Raw genomic sequence first — 27,016 nt, forward strand, 5'->3', positions numbered from 1 at the left:
CCCTGGTGATCCAGCGATTAGTGCTCCGCTCTTCCACTGCAGGGAACACAGGTTCCGTCACTGGTCGTATAACTAAGATACCTCAAGCCACGCAGCCCAGCCAAAAACAAACAAACAAAAACCCCAAAATACAACAACAACAAAAAAAACCCTACCCAAACATATACAAGCTCCAGGAGTTGGTGATGGACAGGGAAGCCGGGCATGCTCCAGTCCATGGGGTCGCAAAGAGTTGGACACGACTGTGCGACTGAGCTGAACTGAAACATACACACACACCACTCTCTCTCTCTTCCCAGAGACTCCAGGCCAGAACTCAACACCCCAGCCCCTGTCCATGGATAACTCTGTACCGAGAGTACAGAGAGATTTTGGTACCCAGAGTAATTCTAAAGGAACAGAATCTTAAGTTTCCTGGATGGGTCCTGGGGTTTCTGGAATTGGTTCTCTAATCTGAGTTAAGGTACTAATAACTCCAGTAGTTATAAGAGCGCTGGCAGTGCACGGGATGATGAGGCAAAAGAAATGCACAAAATACCACACCAAGTGCTTAAAAGAGGCAGAGTTCTGGATGACTGTGTATTTGATCTTAGAACGTTTTTGTCAACCTGAGTATATCAGTATTAGCTGGTTGTTCCTAATTACACTGGACAAAGTAAGGAAAGACAAGGATGACTAAGGGATTCAAATTCCCAGCTCAAGGGTCCCAAAAATGAGCCAAAAGTTTCTACATCTACCCCAAAAGAGATCCTCATGTTCAGCAGCCTCAAAGCCAAGCCGACTGAAAACTGAACCCAGGGTGTCACCCTGCAAGTGGCTGAATTGAATTCCCAATTTGCAAGCACCTGCTATTGAGATGAGGGGATTGATGGGGGAGGAATTCTGCCTCCAGATGACTTCTCATTGCAACTTCAATGCTTTCCTGAATCTCCAACCAACCAGCCTACCTGCAGACTTGCTTGCCAGTGCGTACAATGCATGAACCAATTCTTTAAAATCTGTGTGTGTGTGTGTGAGAGAGAGAGAGAGAGAGAGTGAGAGAGTGAGAGAGAGAGAGAGAGAGAGAGTGAGAGAGTGAGAGAGTGAGAGAGAGGTCGGGGGGAGGGAGAGATTGGTTCTGTTTCTCCAGAGCCCTGCCTTACACAAATTTTGGTGAGATTCATTCACAGCCCAACCAACAGGGCACTTTCTGGGCTCAAGATTACTAGGCTGTGCATTAACTTAATACAAAGGATTCACCCCCAAGTTGGGATGGTCCTCCCAGAGCCCTTGACCATGTGCTTCTCATTACACCCCCGCCATTCCTACTGAACCTCAGGGCACAGGAAGTCTTGTCTCAAGTTTGGGTTGTGAACATTTCTGCATCTGGGTTTGGGGGTGGGGGAGGGATGTGGCTCAGATGAGGTCAGTGGGTACTCCCCATGTGCCACCACTCACACACAGAAGGCATCGGCACCACACTCAAGTCCACAAGTGGATAAAATGCAGTTGGAGGAAGTCTATTCAAGAGAAATCCCTACAATGGATTCTTCATGAAAAGAGAACCGACCCAGAGTCTAGATCTAAGGGTTCTATTCCCTACAGGCTGGATGATCTGGGGCAAGACAGTCTATTTTCACATTTCGGTGTCCCTTCTGCGACATTAGCCTTTGAAACCGACCACGGTCTAAGTTCTTTGGAAGGGTGAAAATTGCCCCAGGTATTCTGGTGCTGGCTGTCTTCCTTCATTTCCTTGTTTGCAGACTGGGATCGGTGAGAAGCGGTCCTGCTGAATGACGCAGGATGAAGGAGGCAACACGAACGACACTGGCTCTGTGGGAAGCCTGCGTGAGGTTGCGGCCGGTCGAGCAGCCCCTGAAAACAGTCCTCACTTAGGCTCCATCTTGGGCTTCCCTGGTGGCTCAGACAGTAAAGAACCCACTTGCAACGCAGGATATCCAGGATCAATCCCTGGGTCGGGAAGATCCCCTGAAGGAGGGCATGGCAAGCCACTCCAGTATTCTTGCCTGGAGAATCCCAAGGACAGAGGAGCCTGGTGAGCTACACGCCATGGGGCTGCAAAGAGTCAGACATGACTGAGCAACTAACACATGCTCACTCTTGAATCATCATAGTATTAGGTACAGTTATTATATAGTCCTTGTGTGCATCATCTCATTTAAGCATCATCCTTGCCTTAGGAGATTATCTCTGTTACTATCTTCCCCATTTAGATCGGAAAATGGGACCAAAAGATGTAAGTTATCTGCCCAGCAGCACAAGCTAATGCCTAGTGGAGCTGGGAGTTGTCTCAGGACAGGATGCTGATCTCAGAGCACTAACGTTCAATGCAGCTTTATATTGATTTTCTTCTTGGTCACTGGGGAATCCTGGCTTCCACATTCTCCATGACTTTGCCGAGTGTCAGACTCCAGTTTCTACCCAGTTTGTTAAGGAGCTAAACACCAACAGATACCGAGGAGGTAGCCACAGCATCTTCCATATTAAAATAATCTCAAAACATGAAGGTGAGTCAGACACTAGCGGGGACCTTCATGGAAGGCCAGATGAGGCCAGATCTGGCCTTCATGAGGCCAGATGCAGATGATCACAGCCCAATTCCACATTTCAGCAGCTCTGAGCTCCAGGTTACTCAGCTGCAGAGTAAATCGAGTATAGAAATTCCTGCCCCAGTGCCTCCCAAAGAGCCTACAAGCAGGCTAGGACTTCTCCTTCTTGCTAATTAATACCAGGATGCACCGGAAATTCCTTTCTGGCAGCTCAAGTTCATCTAAAGCAAAGGCTTTCAAGGTCTATGGGGCAAAAGCTGTTGAATGCGAGAGCCACCCTGGGAACCACAAGTAAGCACAGTTGAACTCACCCTGAAGGTTCTGAATGAAGAGACTGAAGTCCCTTCTTGGTGCTCAGACCCCAACACACAAGCAGGTTCCAGATCATAAGGAAAACACAGGAACATCCTGGGGCGCTGAGTCACAGAGTATCAGAGGGGGCCTGGACTCTCATAACACACTCCAGCTTCAAATGGAAGAGCTGAGACACAGAAAGGAGGAGCCGCAGCACTGCTGGCAGGGCGGGCCCCAAGCCCGGAGCTCTTCAGCCCCACAGCAGGACCAGGGCCACCTGCCCCAGACTGAGACTCTTCCATCTTGTAATTCTGACAAGTGAGAGTTGGAACTGGAAAACACGGCTGTAATGTTTAAATTCTGCTAAATTGAATGCTTAATTATATTGAAACTATATTAAAAATTTTGCTTAATTTTCTGTTTCTTATTTTCATTTGGGTATGGTTTGGTTACTAACAAGCTGTGCCCAGCTTCCCCTTTTCAGACACAGTGCCAGCTGTCTCCCCTCTACATGGAAGCAACAATACTGTGATTAGCGCTGGGTGCTGAGGCTGAATCCCACATTGCAAATGTGTGCCTGGGTGATAAAGGGCCCCGATGAGGGACAGTCACCAGCAGTAATCATCCACATCTCCTAGAAACACAATTCAAAGCTGATTCTAAGTAAGTGAATAGTGGTGGTGATGGTTTAATCACTAAGTCGTGTCTGACTCTTTGTAACCCCAGGGACTGTAGCCCACTAGGCTCCTCTGTCCATGGGATTTCCCAGGCAAGAATACTGGAGTGGGTTGCCATTTCCTTCTCCAGGGAATCTTCTCCACCCAGGGATCAAAACTGGGTCTCCTGTATTGCAGGTGGTCTCCTGCATTGCAGGCAGATACTTTATCAACTCAGCCACTAGAGAATGTTCCACTGCAAAAAGGCAGTTCCTTCTAGCTGCCAGGAGAGGGCAGGGTTCTGAAACACTAGTAAATGCAGCAACCATTTCATGCAGCGCCTGAGGACCGAGACCCCAAGGGAGCTCCAGAGGACAGGGGCCAGGAATTCATTGCTGGGGCCATCTAGAAGCTATCAGCTCTTGGGACAAGCTGACTCAGTGGTCACTGAGCAATCTGTTCTAAGTCCTGCATCAACTCACCCACCAGTGAAAAAAAATCCTCCTGATCCATATGGATCACATCCCACTGAGATCCGAGAACAAATGAGAGAGGTGAGATGGCTCCCTTGCTAATGGAGGGAAAAAAGATACATGGAGAGAGATAAAGAAATCAAAAAAGAATGAGAGAGAGAGACAGAGAGACCAAGAAAGTAATGCAGAGACCGGGAGAAAGCCAGAAGAAAGTCAAGAGAGAGAGAGAAATGGAGACAGAGGTGGAGAAATGCAGACAATAGTCTTGGGAAATACAATGGAGGGAGAGAAGGAAGGAGGGAGAGAGGGAAGATACTTCTATGATAGTCTTGTCCAGATCCAGCCAAGATCCACCTCAAGTCCACTAAACAGAATCAGTCTCCCTTTCTGTGTACTGAACTACACTCCCAAACAGAGACCACGGTGGTGTGATTACCCGAACTCCTAGCCAAGGTAGCAACCGTAGGGCCGTGTTGCATTCATAATGGATAAGGTGATCAGGGCACATCCCCTGGAACGGTACTTAGTAGATTAGTTTCCAAGAACCTTCGCGCTGGAAATAAGAGCTAGCCTCAGCCCAGAATATATCACCACCATCTACAGGGCGCCACTGGGGCACCAGGAGAACAGGATATGATGGTGGGGTGGGAGGAGGGAAGCCGGGGGGCGGGGCACAACCACGCCCCCACAAGCCTCTCTTACACATGCCAGCAGAAATCACTCCCTGCCACAGAGGGGAACTGCATTTTGCAATGGAAGGTTCCCCAGGATTCTGCCGCAGATAGAAACTGACGTCATCTGTGTATGTGCCCTGTTTATTTAGACGGCATCAAATTAAATCCAACTCTTCTACAGAAGTGAGGGCAGGAGGCAAAGCGTGTGGCCCACCGACCCTGTGCTGTGCACAGCTCTAAACAGATACCAACACGGCTGCCTCCCCGGAACAGAGCGAGAAACAGGAGCTGCCTGCCGCACCCAGATGTAATTAGGTTAATGCTGCAAAGTGATGAGAGCACAGCGACCCACTTGGCAGGAAGAGCTGGAAAAGCAGTCCTTGCCCCCACCTACGACCCCTCCAGAACCTGCGCTTACATACACAGTGACACCGCGAGCAACACTTACCCTTTTTCCGGGCCTGGGCGATAACTTCCGCTGCGCTCTTGCTCATCACCTTGGTGATGTACAGGGGGCAGTTGGTCTGGTTGGCGATGGTGATGGAACGGTTCACGGCTTCAGCCTCGACCTGCAGAAGAGCATCCCAGTGTGAGAACTGTGTCTGTCAGTTCCCTGAGCTCATCTCTACCCTCCACCCACAGGGAGGGGATACAGTGAAGTAGAAACCAGTGTGTGCTCAGGGCTCTACCCACACTGGCACCGAGGGCAAGGGCAGTGACTTGCTGAGCTGACCCTTGTGGATGGTTCTAGGTGTGATAAGCAGCCACCTGGAGTCTGTGAAGGAATGCAGTTTCTCATGAGTCTCAGGCCCTTCCCCCATATCCACAGGGCCAGTAGCTCTGGAGGTGGGACCCGGAAGGGTGGGTCTTACCAACTCTAGGTGATTTTTATGCTTGCTAATGTTTGAGAGCCACCATGCCTGGAAACTGATGGCTCCTAGTTTGGTGCATTCACTCCGAGCATGTGGTCTCTCCAGTCAAGACATCCAATGATGGAATTTTTGTGCTGGGCTTCAGTCCCATGCTCACAAATGAAGCCAAACTCACCCAAGGAACAATGCGATCTCACAGCGCTCTGGGAACAGAGGCAGGCAGATCTGTGTAAACCAAAGGCCCCTCTGTATGGGCCAACCCATCATCACCAGCCAGACTGGTACGCCCTTCCACATGAGATGGGAGGGCTGCTCTAACCAATAACCTGATTCTTTAAACCTGATGCTCAGTGAATGATATTCCAAAGACCTCCAGGGATGGGGCTTCCCTGGTGGCTCAGATGATAAAGAATCCGCCCACAATGCGGGAGACCTGGGTTCGATCCTCTGGACAAAGGATAGGCTACCCACTCCAATATTCTGGCCTGGAGAATTCCATGGACAGAAGAGTCGTGCAGGCTACAATCCATGGGATCACAAAGAGTCAGACCTGACTGAGCAACTTTCACTTTCACTTGTTCACTTTCAGTGAATGATATTCCAAAGACCCAAGAGATTACTGCTAAATACCTGATCAGGAAAGACGAGTTCTTAGGTCATTGTATCATACAGAGGAATCAGCAGTGTGTGCTGAGCATGGGCAGCTGAAGGAACAAATGCAATGAGACAGAGGACCTCAGGAAGCTTCTTGCTCCCTCCCAAATTCTGGCAAAAGGCTGACTTCCACTAACTCTTCCAGGCGAGGGGCTGGGTCTTCCTTTACTTCCTCCAGGCAGTTCCCAGCAGGTGCTCAAAAATGTTCACTGATCAAGTAAGTTACTTCATTTCAGGTTAATGGTTAAAGCTAGGCTGGTTCCATAAAGAGCTGCCACTTTTCATAAGACATGACCAGCTCCAGACGGAATCATCTGAGCTAACCAGTCTCTATGGGAGTTCAGCCAAGAGCTGAAGTTCTGCAAACTGCACTAACGGGTGATCTAATTTAATATAAGAGGACAGCATCCTTCATACTTGGTCTCTTGGGCCTCAACTATGTGAAGAGAGATGTCTGGAGACCCACAGGCAAACCAAACAGCCCTTGAAAAGCTCATTAAACATCCAAGTGTTTTTAATTCCTGGCATAGCTGAATGATCGCCCTCCCTTCTCCATGGCTCCAGTTACAACAGAAGGGCCTCTGGTCCGGGCAGCATAAAGGAGGGACGTCTTGCATCTCTGCAGTCACCTCAAAAAGTACACAGGGGATGTGCAAACAGGACTCCACTAGAATCTGCGTGCTTTCCAGGGGTGCAGGTGACTGCCTGAATTCACGGTCTCTACCCAAGACTCTTCTGAAAGCGAACAGAGGCGCTATTCATAACTGCCCGGGGCAATGGGTGTGGACCAGGACTGCCCCGGGTGAACCAGAACTCACAGTCAGGCTCATTAGGGAATAAATGGAGCAGAAGTGCCAGTTCCAGGGGGCCCTTACCCAAGAGGAGTGGTTTCTGTTAAGACTGGTTTGGTGGGAAAATCTGGGTCCCAAAGCCCTTTCTGGATTGTCTCATCTACTGTCAGGTGAGTTCTGACCCCTCCTCTTCCCCAGCTGGGCAGTAAGGTCAGGTCGTGGAGAGAAAAGGTCATGTAAACCCCACCTCTCCCAAGTTTCACCCAGAACCATGGAAGGATTCATGCATACCCTTCTGCATGTACATATTATGACCCCATGGACTGTACCCACCAGGCTCCTCCGTCCATGGGATTCTTCAGGCAAGAATACTGGAGTGGGTTGCCATTTCCTTCTCCAGGGGATCTTCCCGACCCAGGGATAAAACCTAGCTCTCCTGCATTGCAGGCAGATTTTTTACCAACTGAGCTACAAGGGAAACCCAGTACACGTGTGTGCCTTTGCTAGAAAACATAAATTGTCTCATGCACACTGAAATCTGGCTTCAGTATTATGACAACAGTTATGTTTAAAAATAAAACTTTGTCTTTGTCTTTTTATAGAGCTGTCAGGGATTTAAGTGGTCACCTGAGCCATGCTTTCTGCTTTTAAAGACGAGCCATCCCATGTAATGACCGTACTGCAGTCATCCCATGCCAGTTAGGGGTTTTCCTTCTCCATCAAAAATTCTGTCACCTTCACCTCCGGGACCCCACTCTCCACCCAGACAACAGGCTGTGTGTGTGTGTGCGCGTGTGTGTGCACGCACACACTTGGTTTTGTTTTTTACTTTTGGCCACACAGCATGGCTTGGGGGTCTCAGTTCCCCAACCTGTGACTGAACCTGGGCCACAGCAGTGAAAGCCCAGAATTCTAACCACTAGGCCAACAGGGAACTCCCCTGACACCAGTCTTACATCTCTTACTGGCTCAGAACCCCATCACATGTCACCCCATCTGCTTACTCTGCATCTCCCCCTTTCACCATCCCCCACCCCCCAGCTCATCCAAAATTCCCCTCACAAAGGACCACTTTCTTATCTATCTCAACATCCCCTACAGGCTGAGCACTGCCTCCATCATAATATGCTCTTGGGTACCGCTGATGGACAGGAGGTCTCTATTAATAGATTCCCACATCCCTATTTGTCTCCCTTTCAATCTTCTCTGCTGAAAACTGAGGGAAATCCTACCAGCCGTCTCACTCGGTGAGTTGGAAAGAGCAGCAGAAAGAAGAGTATGTTTTGTGTGGTTCAAGTCAAGTTCAAGTTAACCATCAGGATGCTGTCAATGGATCATGAAACCAGGAAGGAATTATGTTATTAACTGTGTTTTTTGCACTGGCAGCATCTCCCTAACTTCATACTAAAGCTCAGTTTCCTCAATATGCAACCATGTTTTATTCTCTTTATTGCTTATGTACAGTATGTGAAAAATAAAAGTGTTAGTCACTCAGTCGTGTCCGACTCTTTAAGACCCCATGGACTATATAGCCCGCCAGGCTCTTCTGTCCATAGAATTCTCCAGGCAAGAATACTGGAGAGAGTAGCCATTCCTTTCTCCAGGGGATCTTCCTGACCCGGTGATCGAAACTGTGTCTCCTGAACCGCAGGCCCAGCAATCAAACTTGGGTCTCCTTTACCATCTGAGTCACCTGGGAGGCCCTACGTACAATATAACACACTGTTGTTAACAGATCCCTACCAATAAACTGAAAAACCATCCCCAGGAGCCGAAAGAGAAGGTGCCAACTGGCACTTGGAGGCTCACACGGCTGTCCTAAGGATGCACCTGCTCAGGAGAAGCACCACACACTGTGCCTGGCCTTGAGTCAGTGCCTCTGAACCAGCTCAGCAGCACATGCCCCTGGAAAGCAGACAGTCCCAAAAGCAGCCTCTCGTGGGACCACAGGACCCCCCTCAAGGAGCCAGGACCTCCCCATGTTGGAGTGCTGCTAGGGCTCCCAGCTCCCAAAGAAGGATTCTAGGGGTCCCAACACAGCAGCAGCTGCAAAAGAAATGTCCCATGCCTCAAGGTGGAAAAATAGGTGACGTCTGTGGTCATAATGGCAACCAGGCCCCCTCTTCTCTGATAGCTTTGGCCTGTTTAGTAAACTCAGGAGGAACTCGCTTTCTGATGGGGGTGTGCCAGGACCTGGGGAGGCAGTGCAGATGGTGGCAGAGGGAAGACAGAAAGCAAGCCCCCAGGAAGGCTCTGAAATGGAAACCAGCAGGCAGCTCTCACTAGGAGCCCTGGGCCACAGGAGGAAGACAACATCCTCTTCCCCTTCTCTCCTGGAGGGTTGGAACTGGAGGGGAGGGGCTCCCAGCCAGGCTCCCGGATGAAGGTTAAGAGTAAACATTCTAATGAAGCCCAGCCCCAGGCGTCACCACCTGGTTACATAGGCCACTGGCTTCCCACGGAGCTTGGGCTCCCGGCTGTGTGTGTGTGTGTGTGTGTGTGTGCGTGTGCGTATGTGTGCGTGTGTGTACACTGAGCGTGGTCAGGGGGGCAGGCAGGAACTGCACTTGCTAGCTCTCTGATGCTGAACTTCACACCCTTGTGATTTCTTTACACAAGAGACCCAGGTGACAAAGGCATCGCCTCCAGGCAGCACCACACACAGGCAAGCAGAATGGAACAGGTCCCCTGGACACAGCTGTCCTTCCATCTGAAGGAAACGTCCTGAGTCTCAGATGGTAATGAAGGTGCCCTGGTGTGCACGTATCTGTGTATGCAAATGTGTGTAATTATGTGTGCCTGTGACTCTGTGTGTGTGTGTGTCTGTGACTCTGTGTGTGTATCTGTAATATGTGTGTCTCTGTGTCCGCGACTCTTGTTTCTGTGACTCTGTATGTGTCTATGTCTGTGTGTCTGTGTATGTATATAGATGTAACTGTGACTGTCTGTGACCCTATGAGTCCCTGTATATATGTCTGCATGTCTGTGATGCTGTGTATGTATGTGTGTGTGTGTGTATCTCTGTATGCGTCTGTGTATGTGTGCACATATGTGGTAAGAATGGCAGAACAAGGATATTAAGCCCTCAGTGTGTGCAAAACATTTGAAGTGATTTCCGCTTTTGCTTTTTTCTGCCTCTTTCCTACAATCTTTCTCCTTTTTCAGCCTCATCCCTTCCCACAAAGCCTGGGGAAAAGCCTGATGAGACAAGGCACTTCTCACCGCAGGCAGCCTGTTGATGGCAACTTCAACGCCACACGCTCAGAACCCATTTTCTTCTACCGGGAGCAGAGCCCCTGCACCCACGGGTCCTAACCCAAGTGACCCCTCCCCAGTCTCAGTGGGGATGTCCTAGCCGTGAAATGCTGTGATTTGGGGGCCCTGGTCCCATCCATACCCCTCTGACCCAGCATCTTCCACCACCTGTTTCTGGGAGGAAAAATCCTAATTTTAAGTCATCATCCATGTGGCAATTTTATCTGCCTTCTCTGCCTGTCCCTTTTCCCAGGACAGTCTCTTCACTTCCATCAGACTCCCAAGCATCCTCTTTGCTCAGAGCCACCAGGAACTCCAAAGCCTGACCTTGAGCCTTTCCTTAAAGAGCTAGCTCCTGAAAAGTACTGAGGCCACAGATTCTCATTCAGAAAAACAGACTCTTCTGTCATGTAAGATGTAAACCCTCCTTCTCACTCACAAGCTTCGCCATCCAAAGCAGTGCCTCCCAACCTCTGGGCCAGCAAGAATCCTGCTCTGAATTCTCCTCCCTCGACTGTGAAAGATTCGGTCTACCACACTCTGCTGATTGTGCTATACCCCGTGTAGACTTATCATGGAAACACTTACAATCTCCCTTCTGTCTTCTAGATACTTATAAGAGCTTTTAGGGCAGGATGTTAGAGGCCCTGGGTTATGAACCACAAAACCCCTATTGCTGGATGCTAATAAAACCTGTTTGTGTTTGTCTACCCAGGGAAGGGCTTGGAGAATTAGAGACAGAAAGAGGAGTTTTTAGGTTAAACAAGCCACACTGCTTTACTCCACAGCACATTCTAACACTTCACTTTGCCTGTGTAGACAGTTCTCAGCGGCGGACTGGGACATCTCCAGGGACCAAAATTAGCATCCAAGGGAAAAAACCCACATTCTCAACAGGCAGGAAGTGGGCGCTTTGTGGCTCCGGCAGCGCCCGCCCCAGAACACGGATTCATCCCCTCCATTCAGCAGGCACTCACCTCCTCAGGCCGGCTCAGCACATGTCCCTCAGGGCCCGTGATGCCCAGATCCAGGATCCTCTGCTGCTCCTGCAATGTTTAAAGAAAACCAGGCTGTCAACCCAGTCAATCTGAAAGGAAATCAACTCTGAATATTCACTGGAAGGACAGATGCTGAAGCTGAAGCTCCAGTACGCTGGCCACCTGATATGAAGAGTCAACTTCATTAAAAAAGACCCTGATGCTGGGAAAGATTGAAGGCAGGAGGAGAAGAGGATGACAGACGATGAGAAGGTTGGATGTCATCACCAACTCAATGGACAGCAAACTCTGAGAGATGGTGAAGGACAGGGAAGCCTGGCACGCTGCAGTCCATGGGGTCACAAACAGCTGGACACGAACTGGACAACAACAAGGCTGTCAGGGGGAACTGGATCCCAGACAAGCCTGATTGCCAAGATCTGGGTAAAACTCACTCTGATGAAATATCAAAATGGAACTGCTGGGACTTTCCTGGCGGTTCAGTGGTTACTACCCCACACTTCCAATTCAGGGAGTACGGGTTCGATTCCTGATCAGGGAACTAAGATCCCACATGCTATGCAGCCTGACCAAAAATTAAACTAAAGTGGCACTTTTGACCCTCATCCCAAGACCCCACGAAGAGAGGGCTTGGTACCCCATCCCCGGTCCTGCCTGAGTTATGACAGATCAGTTACAGCCTCGCCAACAGTACAGCTATCCCCTAGGATGCTAAAAGCCAACGTATCCCCAGTCCTGGGCTACGGTGTGACATGTCTATATGTGGGTGTCCACATCCAGCTCCCTGCAGGCAGCCACATCACAGCGCTGAGAGAAAGGACTTCTCTATGGAAAGGCTGTTTGTCCTGAGAACACATCAAGGGATGCGCATCTCCAACCTTCATGCTATCATAAGACTGTTCCCACGGTCCCCCCGGGTCACTCTGCTTGTCCCCCTGGAGGTGAGCTACGGCAGCCAGTCTACTCCCTCGAGACTGCCTCTCACCCAGTGGGTCACGTGGCGGTGACACCGCGGAAGCACGCACCTCTGCGATGATGTCGCCGTTTTCCGCATGGACCTGGGCAATCGCTCCAATATCCCGGATCACGCTCAGGACTTCATAGATCTGAGAGAGGGAGGGTGTGGGATCAGAGACAGGGAACTCAGTGTTCCTGGTCACAAGTACCACCACCTCCCTGACAGCCACCAGGACTAGCACCAGGACCCCTCGATGCTTCTATGAAGGCCAGCTTTTCTGACGTGCCTGAGGGCAGTGTTTCTGGTCACATGTAGCAGAGAAGGACCTCTTAGTAATTAACAGATAATCAACAGAGGCAGTGTAACCTCCAGGGCTTAGACGAGGAGAAGCTGGTGGGTGACACCGGCTCTGCACCAGGTTTGCTGAGAGGGGTCTGAGAACCCCTCTCAGTTATACTGTCCCAGGCAGGTGGCTGATTCCAGAACCTGGGAACACCAGCCCTGGGGGGCCACGGCATGGGCTTCATACCATCCCCTGAAGGAAGTGACATCAGGGACTTCATCCACCAACCATTTCCCGTGAGCATACACTGGAGGCGGCTGTGAAGACAGCAGCAGTCCATGCTGGGTTAATTTTTGTGTGTGTTGTCAGGGAGTGCTCCCATTGCGTTCTTTTACATGTAGCTGTCCAGTTTTCCCAGCACCACTTATTGAAGAGACTGTCTTTTCTCCACTGTATATTCTTGCCTCCTTTGCCATAGATTGGCTGATCATAGGTGCATGGGTTTATCTCTGGGCTTTCTATCTTGCTCCATTGATCTCTATTTCTGTTTTTGTGCCAGTACCATACTGCCAGGTGTAAAACAGATAGCTAGTGGGAAGCTGCAATAGAGCACAGGAAGTTCAGCTCAGTGCTCTGTGATGACCTAGAGGGGTGGGATGGAGGTCCAAGAGAGAGGGGATATATGTGTACATACAGCTGATGCATTTGGTTATATAGCAGAAACTAACGCAACATTATAAGCAATTATATACAAAAAAAAAAAAAGACAACAGCATTGGCCCAAATGTACCAAATGCCAGAAAGAAAAGCCAGCTTTTCTTACCTGGGAATCCGTGAGCTGGAAGCGATCTTTGAAAGCCATGTACACGAGGAAGGAATTCACCCCTAGAGGACAGACAAAACAGAGGTGGAGACATGACTCACAGATAAACCAAATAATCTGGATGGGAATAAGGAAGTTATAATATGTATATGTGTGTGGAGAGAGAAACTCAGAAAGAGGAAGAAAGGAAGAGATAAAGGCAGAGACCAAAAGATAAAGCAAATATATGTGATAAAATACAAGCAACTGGCAAATCTGGTATTAGGGTGCATAAGGGTTCTTTTTAATATTTTTACGGTTTTCTCTTAATTTAAAACTATATCAAAATTTAAAATTGCTAGTATTTGTACACCCATTTTCACAGCAGCATTGTTCAAAAGGGCCGAAAGGTAAAACCAAAATGTCCATGGATGAAGGGCTAAACAAAATGTCCATCCATACAATGGAATATTATTCAGCCTTAAAATGAAGGGAATTCTAACACAAGCTACAACGTGGATGAGCCTTGAGGACATTCTGCTAAGTGAAATAAGCCAGTCACAAAAGGACAAACGCTGTAGGATTCCACCTATTTGCCAAATGCACAGGGACAACAAGTAGAACGGGGGTTGGGGGAAGGGAAAAGTATGGTTTAACGGATACAGAGTTTTAGTTTGGAAAGATGAAAGAAAGGTCTGGAGACGATGGCGGTGATGGCTGCACAACAATGGGAATGTCCTTAGTGTCACTGAGCTGTACATTTAAAATGACTAAGACAGCAAATTTCACATTATGTTGTATTCTAACATAATTGAAAGTTAAACATTAAAAAGAAATTTGCTCCTAACTGTTGTGACTTTAACAAGAAAGTGAATTCAAAGATCTATAACAAATGTCTTTTCTCCGGGAAACTGACTGCCTTCTATGCTGATTTTTCAGAAGTGTTTTAAGTCAGACAAGGTCTGTGGGTGCAACAGCAGATGTCACAGCTCTCACCCTGGCATTTTAGAGTTTTCGCTTCCAAAAGCACCAGACCAAACATCCCTGATCAACATCCATCACAAGGGTAAACAACTGTACTGACAACCTGCTAGCCTTGGAGCTTAATTCAAGCCATGGGGGTGCTGGAAGCTGCCTGTGTTCAATGCCTTGGGACACTCTGGCCCTTCTCTCCTGCTAGGCAACAGTTGCTATGGTAACCCTCCAGGCTGATGTGGAGTAAATTCATTATTAGCATTTAATCCATTTGAGTCTCAGTATTTGCCAAAGTGAGAAAGGTTAAGGATTACGTAGTTTCTTTCATGGGGGAACGAATCTTAGGGTATCTAATCCAATATCCTCATGTGAGACTTTTTGTTAAATTGAGACTCATAAAATGTAAGTGATTTGGCCAAGGTAACACAGCTAGTTTGTGAAAAAGCAGAGAAATAAGCCCCAGACTACAGATTATCATTCTAAGCTTTTTCTATTATATCTGTTGATATCTACCATATCTATGCCTAGATTTTACTCTCAGTTCATGGTATTTCTGAGCCTAGAAGTTCAGAACCATAGAGCATAGACGTTTCCTTGAAGATTTGGATCCAAAGAGGTCAACATGTGACCCCATGTGATCTCCAATCTATAGCCAAGGTCAAGAAGACCCCCAAAGATGATGTTGTCTGATAACATCACCCAAATCCCTAAGGCTCCTGTGGATAAGAGGGACCCAGGGGCACCTGGAGGTGGTTAAGATCCCCCCAATATCCCTGGAATATCCCAATATCCCTGGGAATCTTTCAGAACCCAGTCCTTAGAATCTGGCTCCCCCAAATAGTCCTATGGAACAAAAAAAAGACACCTCACGTGGTTCCAGAGCCTCATCACCCTCAAATCTACCCTGGTTCTCCTGGGTTTGCAAACAGAGGCTGCCAAAGTCCTGTACTCAGGGTCCCGGGCTCTCCTCTAAGATTACCCAGAATCCTCCCTGGGAGGTACACTCTTCTCCTTTAAGAGCAAATCCCTTTCTCATCCTCAACTCCCCAGCCTGGCTGGCACGCGCACACGGTGTGCTTACACCAATAAGCTGTGACCAGTTGTCTGACTATGGCCATGCCCAGCCCAAGTTGCAGGCCACGCCCTCCCTCCTGGCAAACAAGGCAGCTGCAGAAGGCCCCTAGGAGCACTATTCACGCAGCTCGTGGTCTGAGAAGGAAACACCCCCAGGAAGTGTTGGGTGGGCACAACCTACCATGGTCCTTCACCAGGGCCTCCATCTCCTCCTGGACGCCCTTGTGCCATTCAGTGATGTCCACATGCAGAGAGTAGTCACAGCAGGACTTGCTGTCGGCCCATTCCCGCCACTGGTCAAAGGCAGCCAGCAGGCTCGTCCCAGGCTCAGGAACCACATGGTCAACTAGAAAGGAACAAAAGTGTCGTCGTCACCAATAGGAGCTTCCAGGTGAGCAAGCCAGAAGCTGTTTCCCCATTTCAACCCTGAACAAGGGCTCAAAATTAAGATGGAAGTCTACCACCAGGTTCTAAGAATCCACTTAACCAGCAGACTACCCAAAAAGGAGAAAGCAGAAACTTGGCATGGCATGACTGCTCCAGTGAAACCATGCATGACCTGCCCAGATCTGATTTCCCAGCGCAAAACCCCTGAAAGCACAGACCTCAGGCACATTTCACGGACAATGAGTCCTTTTGGACAATGGCAGTGTCAAATGGCGAGCCGGAGCCACCGAGCCCTTTTCTGTGTTGATAGCTATTTCGGGGACACCCTCCACCAGACGACAGGGAACTTGAAGATGCTGGACCAGAGCCATGCAGATGGGGCCTTTTAAAAGGTCCCCGGCAACTGCTTCTCCGTCTTTCGGCTAAGATCAAATGTAAAGGTTCCCTGGCATATCCACTATCTCATCACCACTCGGATTTCTGCGGCATAATACCACTTTGTAATTCAAGGGCGATTGTTCATCCTAAGAGCTCAAAGCATTTTAAAACTGCAATTATTGTTATATTATTATTGAAGTAGGCTGATAGGCAGTACAGAGGACTAGTCAGGCTTACGTGGCTTTGTTTCCTGGCTCCACTCCCCACCAGCAAGGTGAGCTACTTCATCTCCACTACCCTAAGTTTCTGGATTGGTTTAAAATAGAGATATGGGCACTTCCCTGGTAGTCCAGTAGTTAAGACTTTGCCTTCCAATGAAGGGGGCACAGGTTTGATCCCTGGTTGGGGAGCTAAGATCCCACATGCCTCGGGGCAAAAAAAATGAAATATAAAACAGAAACAATATTGTAACAAATTCAATAAAGACTTTAAAAAGTGGTCCACATCAAGAAAAGTATTTTTTAAAAAAACAGGGATATTACGTACCACACACGTATGAGGATTCAATGACACAGCATATCTATCAACATTATGTGATTTAGTCACTAAATTATGTCCAGTTCTTTGCAGCCCCATGAACCGTAACCCACCAGACTCTCTGCCCAGGGATTTTCCAGGCAAGAATATTGGATTGTGTTGCCATTTCCTTCTCCAGGAGATCTTCTCCACCCAGGGATTAAAGCTGGGTCTCCTGCATCACAGGCAGATTCTTTACCAACTGAGCCACCAGGGAAGTCCAACCTTACGTCCCTCCCCAGTTTAAATCCTCCAATGGTTTCCTCTTACTCTTCAGATAAAAAAATGTTTTTAATATTTATTTGTCTATTTATTTGGCTGTACCAGGTTTTAGTACAGCAGCAGGATCTTCACTGAAGCAGGCAGGATCTTTAGCTGAGGCATGCGAACTCTTAGTAGCAGCATAGAGGATCTAGTTCCCTAATCAGAGGTCAAACCCAGGTCCCCTGCCCTGGGAGTGCAGAGTCTTATCCACTGGACCTCCCCGATGGCTCAGTGGTAAAGAATCCACCTGCAATGAGGAGTGTGGGTTTGATCCCTGGGTGGGGAAGATCCACTAGAGGAAGAAATGGCAACCCCCTCCAAATATTCTTCCCTCGAAAATCCCATGGACAGAGCGGCTACAGTCCATGGGGTTGCAGAGATTCTGACACAACTGAGCACACCCCAGGGAAGCCCCCAGATAAAAATTAAAGTTCCCAACAAGATCCTTGCCTACCTCTAGAAATCACCCTGGACCATTTACCCCTTGCATTCTGCTCACCAGCTGCTCAGTGACTGCCTTTGAGTTGCTATAATATTATCAGCCTGCTCCTCTCTGCCACAGGGCCTTTGCATGGGCTGTGGTCTCTCTTAGGTCTTGAAGAGCTCTCGCCCAATTGCTGTGATTATTATTACTCATCTTCTGCCCAGAGACACTCAAATACAAACCAAAGTGACGTGTCCAAGGTCAATTCAAACTTATGCAACCAAGAGGACAAAACCCAAGACTCTTGATGCCTGAAGCAATGAATCATTCTTCTATATATTAGATTTTCTACAGCCAGGTAAGCAGTTCTCAGCTAAGAAAATGCCAGCGCAGGCAACACTAATGAGGTTGAGTTTCTGAACTGGATCAAATCTCACAGACACTGCTCAACTGCAATCAATTGAGCTTGGCTTTATATGCCTGGAAAATATGAACATCGAAGCTGAATCTTCTTCTGACAAAATTTACTTTTTGTAAGTAGCAGCATATGTAATTAATAGGTAAATATATAGCTGGTATATAACATATAATGTTACCTAATGAAAGCAATGAGGATGTATACTTTTTTTTGGCATATAATTGCCTTACAATGTTGTGTTAGTTTTTTCTCAGGAGGTACACTTCTAATACAAGTCTGTTCCATCTGCTAACATAGAAACTCTGACAAAGTGATTCCAATTTTTCTTTCTAAATTGGTTCCCCGTGCCCTCAGCAAAAAAAAAAGACTAAAATTTGACTTAGTAGCAATCATAGTTTTGGCAGAATCTTCCCTAGTCACACCCTTTGCTTCATCACTTGCCCTCCTCCAAAGCCTCCAGTAGCTGCTCATCATTTATAGAGCAAAACTCTAACTCTTCTTTTTGTCTCTGAAAATCAGCCCCAACTTATCTCTCCAACGTAATCTCTGCTACCTACCCACTGCTGACCACCTTCAGGCCACCCTGGCCGGCCATGTTTCATTCTTTGACCTGCCAACTCCCCCACCCCCAGACCTTTGCAGGGGCAGTGCCCTCTCTTTGGAAATCCACTCACCTTGCTCTTTCCTTGGGCATCTCGGCTTTTTTTCCCCTTCTGATTGGGTCAAATGTCAGCACCCCAGGGTCACATTCCCATTTGCAGCAGTTTCTGCGTCAGGTTTCCCTACTTTACGGCATGCATAGAGGACTGGAGGGCTACAGTCCATGGGGTCACAAAGAATCAGACACGACTGAGCACACTTTCTCTCTGACTCTAGCCCCAACTCCACCCCACCCCACCCTCCTCCATGGGATGTAAAGTCTCCAGAGCAGGGTGTGGATGCACTGATGCAGGAAGCGCTCAATATGTATTTTCAACAAGTGAATGAATGCTCCCTTCCAGCTCATACATAACCCTGCAAGATAGGTCAAGCTCAGGAGGGCATGCCCTCCTGGGAACACAACCAGATTTTCCTGTTCAACCCCAAGGGTATGTCAGATCATCGGGTGCTAGGCTCCTCAAACTTCAGAGAAAATTATCTTGAGAGCTAATTAAAACCCAGTTTCCTGGACATCACTCCCAGACTTTCAGAGTCTGTAGCCTGGGCGGGCACCAGAGAATCTGCACTTTTAATAAGCTCCCCGGGAGCTGAGGAATCTTCCTGGGACCACCCTGATATCAGTTGCTGTTACTGTTGTTTAGTCGCTCAGTGTCCTACTCTTTGTGACCCCATGGAAGGTAGCCCACCAGGCTCCTCTGTCCATGGGATTTCCCAGGCAAGAATACTGGAATGGGTTGCCATTTCCTTCTCCAGGGGATCTTGCTGACCCAGGGGTCGAACCCTGTCTCCTTCACTAGCAGGAGGATTCTCTACCACCGAGCCACCAGGGAAGCTGAATGCAAACCTTTTCCCACTGACTCCCCTCGCCAAGGTCATTCACTTGTGCCTTTACCATCAGGGTCCTGTTTTCTACACAACAGCTCTATCACGTACCAAAAATATCCGGTTCCCTCCCTATCCAAAAACAGCTCTTAAGAGTTATGAACCCTTGAAAATTCAGGACACAGGCAAAGCTGAGGACTTTGGGGAATAAACACATTTCCTGCCAGAATGAACGACACTCAGAAACGTGTCCACGAAACGACTCCACATGTTTTCCCACAGTTCTCTTTCCACAGAAGCTCTCCTGGGAAGAGCTGCTCCAGAGAACAGGGCAGAGTGTCACAGTCATTTCCGGAGGGAGCAGAGATGCCCCTCCGAGGAGGACAGAGCCTGGAAACGACTTGCATGGAACCCACAGGCCTTTTCGCTGGTGATTGTCCTAAGCCATCTGTCCCTGGGAGGGCCTGGCTTCTGTCTCAGAGGGACATCTCATCAACCCAGTCTGGCAGCAGGCAGAGAAAAGAAGATGGCCTTTGGGGTCAGTGAGCTCCAAGTTCTGATGCTGACTCCCACAGCATCACCCTCCTGCTGTGTATATTTCTTGGAACCACCAACTCTTCACATATGAAACATGGGCATCAAGCATCCATGCATGCAGGGCTTCGAGTTCAAGAAAGCATGTGAAAGCTTCCCTAGTGGCTCAGTGGCAAAGAATCCACCTGCCAGTGCAAGAGACCCAGGTTCGATCTCTTGTCTCGGAAGATCCCCATACTGCGGAGCAACTACGCTCAGTTCACCACAACTATTGAGCCTGGGCTCTAGAACCCCAGAGCTGCAACACTGAAGCCCATGTGCTCTAGAGCGTGTGCTCCACAACAAGAAAAGCCACCACAATCAGAAGCCCACACACGGTTACTAGAGAGTATCCCCTGCTCGCTGCAACTAGAAAAAAACCCATGCAGCAACGAAGACCCAGCACAGCTAAAAATAAACAAATAAAATTAATTTTTACAAAAAGAAAGCACATGAAAGCACCTGGCAAAACGTCTGGCAGCACTGAGTTTCCATACCCTCAGGAGGAGCATCAGAAACACCGCTGTGGTTTCAGTGGGAGGCCTGTGAATCTGGTTTACGAGGGAGCCAAAACATGCCCCAAGACAGTGGCCTGAATTGAGGTGTTCCAACCAGTGTCTGGAAGTGCTTGCACCTAGAGGACACCAGCAATTTCCCAAGGACTTTTATTATTTCTCTTAAAACTGTCAAAGGATGTTACTTTTTTTTTAACAGTTTTATTGTGATATAATCCACATACCAGCCAATTTACACATTTAAACTGTACAGTTCAATGGTTTTCAGTCTCGTCACAGAGTTCTGCAGCCATCACCACGATCTAATTGTAGAACATCATCCACAAAAAGAAAGCCCATACTCACCAGCAGCCCCTCCCCAACGCCCCCATCTCTGCAACTCCCAGCCCTAAGCGACCACTAATTTGCTCTCTGTCTCTATGGACTTGCCTATTCTGGATATTTCATATAAAAAAAGAATCATACAGCATGTGGTCTTTTGTGTCTGGCTTCCTGCAATTAGCATGGTGTTTTCATGGTTCAACCATTATAGTGCGTATCAGCACTTCATTGCTTTTTACTGCCTTGAGTGGTTTTGGTATCCTATTGTTCTATGTTCTGGATATCAGCAAAGTGTTAACGCCATGTAAATACATTGCTGCTCCTGGAAAATTCAAATCTAGGGCCTCTTTGGAGTTTGCAGTATTTAAAAGACCCTATTTAAAGTGCATGGGGCTACAAAGAGTTGGACAGGACTTAGCAACTAAACAACAACAATGATGTTTGTGGCGGACTAGATGGCCCAGCAGGTAAAGAATCCACCTGCAGTGCAGGAGACACAGGAGCTACAGGTTCAATCCCTGGGTCAGGAAGATCCCCTGGAGGAAATGGCAACCTACTCCCATATTCTTGCCTGGAGAATCCCATGGACAGAGGAGCCTGGCGGGCTACAGTCCATGGGGTCACAAAGAGTCGGACACAACTGAGTGACTAAGCACAGCATCATGGTAATTAAAGATTCACATGTAGTTGTTAAGAAAGGATACAGAGAGAGCCTCAGACCCTCCACACAGTCTGATACCCCCTCCACAAGGGTAATATCTTGCTAAAGTGCATACAACATCACTCCTGGGAAGTCAGCCCTGACATAATCTAAGACCCTAGATTTTTAAAAGGCCAGCGGTTAGTGTTTCTAATCAGTTCTTCATATTTAGAACATAGAGAGATGCCAGAAAAGTCACCCCCGCAGTCCTTGTCCTGGAATTGAGGGGGCTGAATAGGAACCATATTCCAAGCCTGCTGGGAGGATAAGCAGATGGAGCAGGAGGAAGATGGGTGTGGGGATTCAGTCCTGCCAGGTCCCACCAAAGGCTCTCTCCCTGCCTCTCTGGAGCCTCAAACACAGACCCCTGTAGCGGCAGGTGTAGAACCTCCTGTAGTCAGTACACACACCGCCCATGCTCCCTGGGGCCTTTACCCTATCAGAATTGCCCCTCTCCAGCCCCCCATTCCAGAATCAGCACTGGGCCTCCTTCTCCAGGCCCTGCGCTTAGCTGTGTGCGCGTTGGCCTCTCCCGTTTCCATCTGAGATAAATTAATGGACCTGAATTAAAAGCAAACCACCAGGGAGATGACAGCACAACCACCGCTGGCTTATCTCTGGAGTTGCTGGGCCGGCGTCTCCTCAGCCAAAGGCCAGGTGACCTATTCAGCAGAGTGTGGCTTTTGTTGCTGGAGAGATAAGAGCCTTTGGGGAGTCCGGGCTGCCAGTTAGGATAACACGGTTTTTGTCCTCAAAAGAGGCAGAAAGGGAAGAGAAAGCACCTGGGCCGGGGAATTAGGAGATGCTAGGGAGGAGAGGCGAGGTCAGATGACTGAGTTCCTGGCCTATTCTGCTCTCTCTTCATCACGTGACTGTGGGTGAGACGGTCAGCCTCTGGGGACTTGACATTCCTCATCTGTAAAATGGCACTGATACTAGTACCTAAGCCACAGGTTTCAGTGAGGTGAAAATGAGTCAATACAGAAACTACTCTGAAGAGTGCCTGCTATACAGGCATGCTCAAAAAGACCAGCAGGGAAGACAGAGTTATTAATACAACACTTCATAAGGAAAACTCCTTCGTAAATCCCTTTATGAAATATTAAAATGCCTCTAAACCACATGCTTCCAGGGCTAACTTCTCGCCTTGTGCAAATATACTGCTTCTCCTGCCATGCAAGGAAGCATTTTCCTAAAAGCTAGAACTATCTAGAACAATCACAGGCATACCAACTGCTCGAACTTTGAGGCACCAGGGTCATCCTCTTATTTCTCTCTTTCCCAAGCTTCCTTTAACATTAGCTTGCTTTTAAAACTAAGCGAGTATTCCCCAGTGGCTCAGTGGGTAAAGAATCTGCCTGCAATGCAGGAGACACAGAAGATGTGGGTTTGATCCCTCGGTCGGAAGAATCCCCTGGAGGAGGAAATGGCAACTCACTCCAGCATTCTTGCCTAGGAAATCCCACGGATAGAGGAGCCGGGCGGGTCCATGGAGTCACAGAGTCAGACACAACTGAGCAACTGGGCATACATGTTCATATCAACCATGCCGAGCCATAAGAAACCATTCAGGGTCCAGTGGTCACTGCTAGAATCATTAAGCTAGAGATCTGGTGGGAATAAAGGCAGGAGTCAGTAAAATGCATTTATAAAACAAACAAACAGCCTCTTCATTGATCTGATGAGTAGCCAGCTATGGAGCAAACAAACTCCGCTCCTAAAATACTATTTTAGTATTATTTGGGGAAAAAAAAATACTGGGTTGGCCAAAAGCTTTATTCGAGTTTTTCCACAGATGTATGGAAAAACCCAAACGAACTTTTGGACCAACCCAGTATACGAAAAGGTGCACATAAGAATGCCACTCCCCAGCCTCAGGCTGCTGCTCACGTCCTGCCCTGCCTTTCCTGCCAAGTTCTGGAAAGGGGTGAATGCTGTCAACACCCCATGTTTCCGACCCCCGTCACTCTCGGCCCACTGCACCCTTGCCTCCCCCCGCCTGAACTTACCCCGGGTTCATCCCAGCACTGCCCATACCATCTTGGTGTGACTCCCCAGAACACCAATACCCCATCTCCCAGACAGAGCAGTCTCCTGTGTCTTGACTCATCCTTGGCCTCAGACTCAGTACTCACTGGGGGATGAATCTGGGGACCTGTGCCCTCTTTAGTCTCAGGCAAATCCCTATGCCAAGCAGCTGGAACCAGGTGGGACCCCAAGGCTATAGCACCTATCAGGGGTGGACCCTGCTGCCCACAGGCATCTGTGCATTCAGAAGCTGTAGGTGGGCACCTGGAGCTCCCCATACCTGCAGCCCGTGCCCTCTGCCCCCCAGACTTCCCTTCCCGTGGCCTGGACCTGCTGGAAGGAGGTTGCTCATTCCTTCTAGGCTGCTAGAAGGCAACCTGGAGAGTCCAGGAATCAGAACTAGAGATAGAGGATGGGAAAGGAAAGGCGGGGAGCAGGCAGAGAGAGGACCCAGATTCCAAATCCAGTATTAGTTCTGATTCTAACAATGATCTTGGAAAGGCCTCTTGGCTTTTCAATCCATTTTCACAATTTAGCACAAGGCATAACCAAAGCTCCCCACTTTACGAAAACATATTTACTCCTACCTACAGAAATTTTTAAAAATAGGAATAGGACCATTAAATCATTTTATAATGTCATGCCAATGTTTGTTTCACAGCAACAATATCAACCTCACCTTGGTATAGCTCTATAGCAAGTAGTCCACAAAGTGCTATGGTGTGCCTTATCAGGTGATGCTCAAATCAGGCAGACAGGGCAGTTTCACAATGTTCACATCACAGACAAGGAAACTGGAGGCGAGGGGACTCACCTGCAGTTCTGCAGACACTGTCTCAGGGCTCAGCTCCCAACCTGCCTTGTTCAACAGCCACAACAAACCACCACCTTCTTGGCATATCTGTCAATAACACACACCTCAACTTTTCAAACCTAAACCCCCTTCCATCATCGAAAACATATGCAGGTTCACTAAAGCAGGCAGCAAATGAACTTAACCCGGTGGACAGAGGGGATACAGCCAACCTGAGTCACTGAAATTCAATTTGGGGCACCAGGTAAGAGCTTGTCAATATGTCAGCACCTCGTAAAACCTTTCTCTTTGAGGCTTGGGTATAGTTTGCACACGGCCTCCTTGCATTCATGATCAAAGGCAGAGCTAACGCAATCTTTGTGTGGCAATGAAGGACCATTTATAATGTGTAAATCCTTGAAGAGGATTTACAAACCAAATGATGCACAGAAATCCTCTCTTTGACTCATCAAAAGCAGCCATGGAGAGTCTGAGAGCCCATCTGCAGGCAACATGGGGTCAACCTTCCAGGAAGGGGCCCACCAGAGGCAACCGGTCAGCACGGGGAGGGAAGGAAATCACCGCTTCACCAGAAAGAGCTTCAAAACAGCCTCCATGGATTTAAGAGTTTGCTCTCTGCTCACTCGAGGTGGATGTGCATAGTAGCGCCTTCAGGAAAAACGTCATCAAGCCGTGGATGGTGCCAGCAGATCCCGAGCCACCAAGAGTGCTTAAGGGACTTCACAGTTTGTGCATAATGATGGCACTAACTGCCCACAAGTTGTTTCTTGTTGTTTGTTTTTTTCACAAATTGTTTATTGACATAAGCAGTCCAGCAGACGCCACTTGAAGAGACCATTAGTAGCTACAATCGGGCTCAGATCCAGAGACCCTTGGAAATGGTTCTAGCTTTTTACTGATGAGGAATCTGAGTCCCAGGAAGTTTCAAGAGTCACTAGAGACACATAACGAGATGTAGCAATACCAGAACTAATCCCAGGTCTGAATCCAAAATCTGTACTGTTTCCTTTACTTTTCTTATTAACAGGAGAAAATATTACCTATAATCCCACCATCCTAATCATAAATATTCATCTTTTTTCTAGATCATCTTCCAGTTTCTAGACCATCTTCCAGATCTGGCATGTATATATTGTTTCTTTTTTGTTTTTTCCTTTTTCTTTTTGATTTTTTAAGTTATGAAATTATGCAACACTTTAAAAGGACACTTGGAAAATACAGAACAAAACTACATATAGTTCCACTCTATATTACAATTATTTTTTAAGTAGATAAATTCAGATTTTTTATTGGAGTTTCAACATCAAACTCTCAAAAAATAATAGAATGAATATACAGAAAATTAGAAGGATACAGTAGACCTAAAAAGCACTATGAACAAATTCAACATAATTAATATTTATACAATTTTCATTTGCATCTGTTTTACGTGGGTATAATCACTGGGCACATTCACTTAACTGTGGCTTTTTTCTTAATACCACGTTGTCTTAGAGTCTTCACAATTCCATTTTTTATGAGAATTATTCTTTGAAGAATCTATTACGACTTTCTTCACCATTCCCCTGTGTTGAACCTAAAGACTGTTTCCACTTTTCCTCTATTATACATAATGTTCCTATGGACATATTCATGCAAATAACTCCCCCTTCTTTTTTTTTTTTTGCAGCCACTCCGCATAGCTTGTGGGATCTTGGTTCCCCTCCAAGGAATAGAACTCAGACACCAGCAGTAAAAGCCCTAAGTTCAACGACTGGACAGCCAGGGAATTCCCATTTTCCCCTTACTTTAAATGGTTTTCTCTGGAGAGGGTTCTAGCATTGAGTGAGCTTACTGGGTGGGTTACAGTTCTTAATACAGATGAACACATCGCATTCCAGAGCATCATCACTTCATACTGCCTCTAGCCACGCATCAGGATGTCACCCCAGCCAGCACTGCTATTTTCACTTTATTTGCCTGCTATTTAAGGGAATAAAAACAAAGCTCTTTTCACTATTCTAAGCCGTCTCTGTTTTAGATCAATGGCCACCTTCCAAGACCCAAGTAGGGGACGAAGCAATACATAAGCGAGCAGATCAACCAGCTGGACAAAGAGGTTACTGACAATTTAACCAGAATATGATGAAATGGTGACAGCCGCCATCTTAGCTCTCCAGTCCCCTCATACCTTCTCTTAGCTTTGTCCATCTGAGTCATAAGCTGATCCCCTCAAGGCCGCCTTGTGAGGCCAACAAGCCAAGGCAGCAGCCAGGCACCTGGGCCCCAAGTGCACAGAGCACAGCTGTGCTTTCTCTCAGCTCCATGAGCGCTTACAGACAGATAAGGCACTGAATAGGAAGTGCCCGCCGCACAGCCGCATGATGAAACCACGGCCCGGGGGGAGCAGGCAAGGGAAGCCAGAGGTGAGCATTCCAGCCAGACTCGTTAGAAGTAAAGCCTCCAACTCCAGGTCCATGCAGAATTTCTCCAAGAGATGTTGAAATCATTGACTAACTGTGGAGAGGGCCCTGTTTCCTGTAATTAGACAGGCACGCTGAGTCTCCGTCTGGAGAAAAGCCAACTTTACGGCCCCTCACATCCATGCATCGGTGGTGGGAGAAACACAGAGTGTGCCTCAGGCTCATGTTTGGATCCTGGAATTCCTCTAAGCCATCTGAAGTCCTGAGGATCCTCACGTACAGGGACTGCACAGGACTGCGAGCTGGCTGACTCTCAAATGCCCTGATCAGACAAAGGGGCTTCAACTCCACCGATCAAATATGCTCATGTTTGTGAACGTTAGAGTAGGGACTCGCCAGTACTCCAGTGGTTGGGAGTCTGCCTGT

At 47.9% G+C, this 27,016-nt stretch overlaps 1 protein-coding gene across 2 annotated transcripts in view; it reads right to left on the minus strand.

Annotated features, from left to right (window-relative positions):
• Positions 1-27,016, minus strand: part of DPYSL2 (dihydropyrimidinase like 2) — a 78,741-nt gene that overhangs the window by 20,465 nt on the left and 31,260 nt on the right. For both annotated transcript variants that reach the window (XM_069575942.1, XM_069575943.1), the window contains exons 4-8: positions 15,490-15,654; positions 13,281-13,342; positions 12,242-12,322; positions 11,196-11,264; positions 5,095-5,215 (exon numbers count right to left, since the gene is read on the minus strand). In XM_069575942.1, the coding sequence (XP_069432043.1) occupies positions 5,095-5,215; positions 11,196-11,264; positions 12,242-12,322; positions 13,281-13,342; positions 15,490-15,654 (498 nt within the window). The remainder of the gene's footprint in view (positions 1-5,094; positions 5,216-11,195; positions 11,265-12,241; positions 12,323-13,280; positions 13,343-15,489; positions 15,655-27,016) is intronic.

The sequence above is a fragment of the Ovis canadensis genome, chromosome 2 (genome assembly GCF_042477335.2).
Source record: "Ovis canadensis isolate MfBH-ARS-UI-01 breed Bighorn chromosome 2, ARS-UI_OviCan_v2, whole genome shotgun sequence".
Classification (NCBI taxonomy): Eukaryota; Metazoa; Chordata; class Mammalia; order Artiodactyla; family Bovidae; genus Ovis; species Ovis canadensis.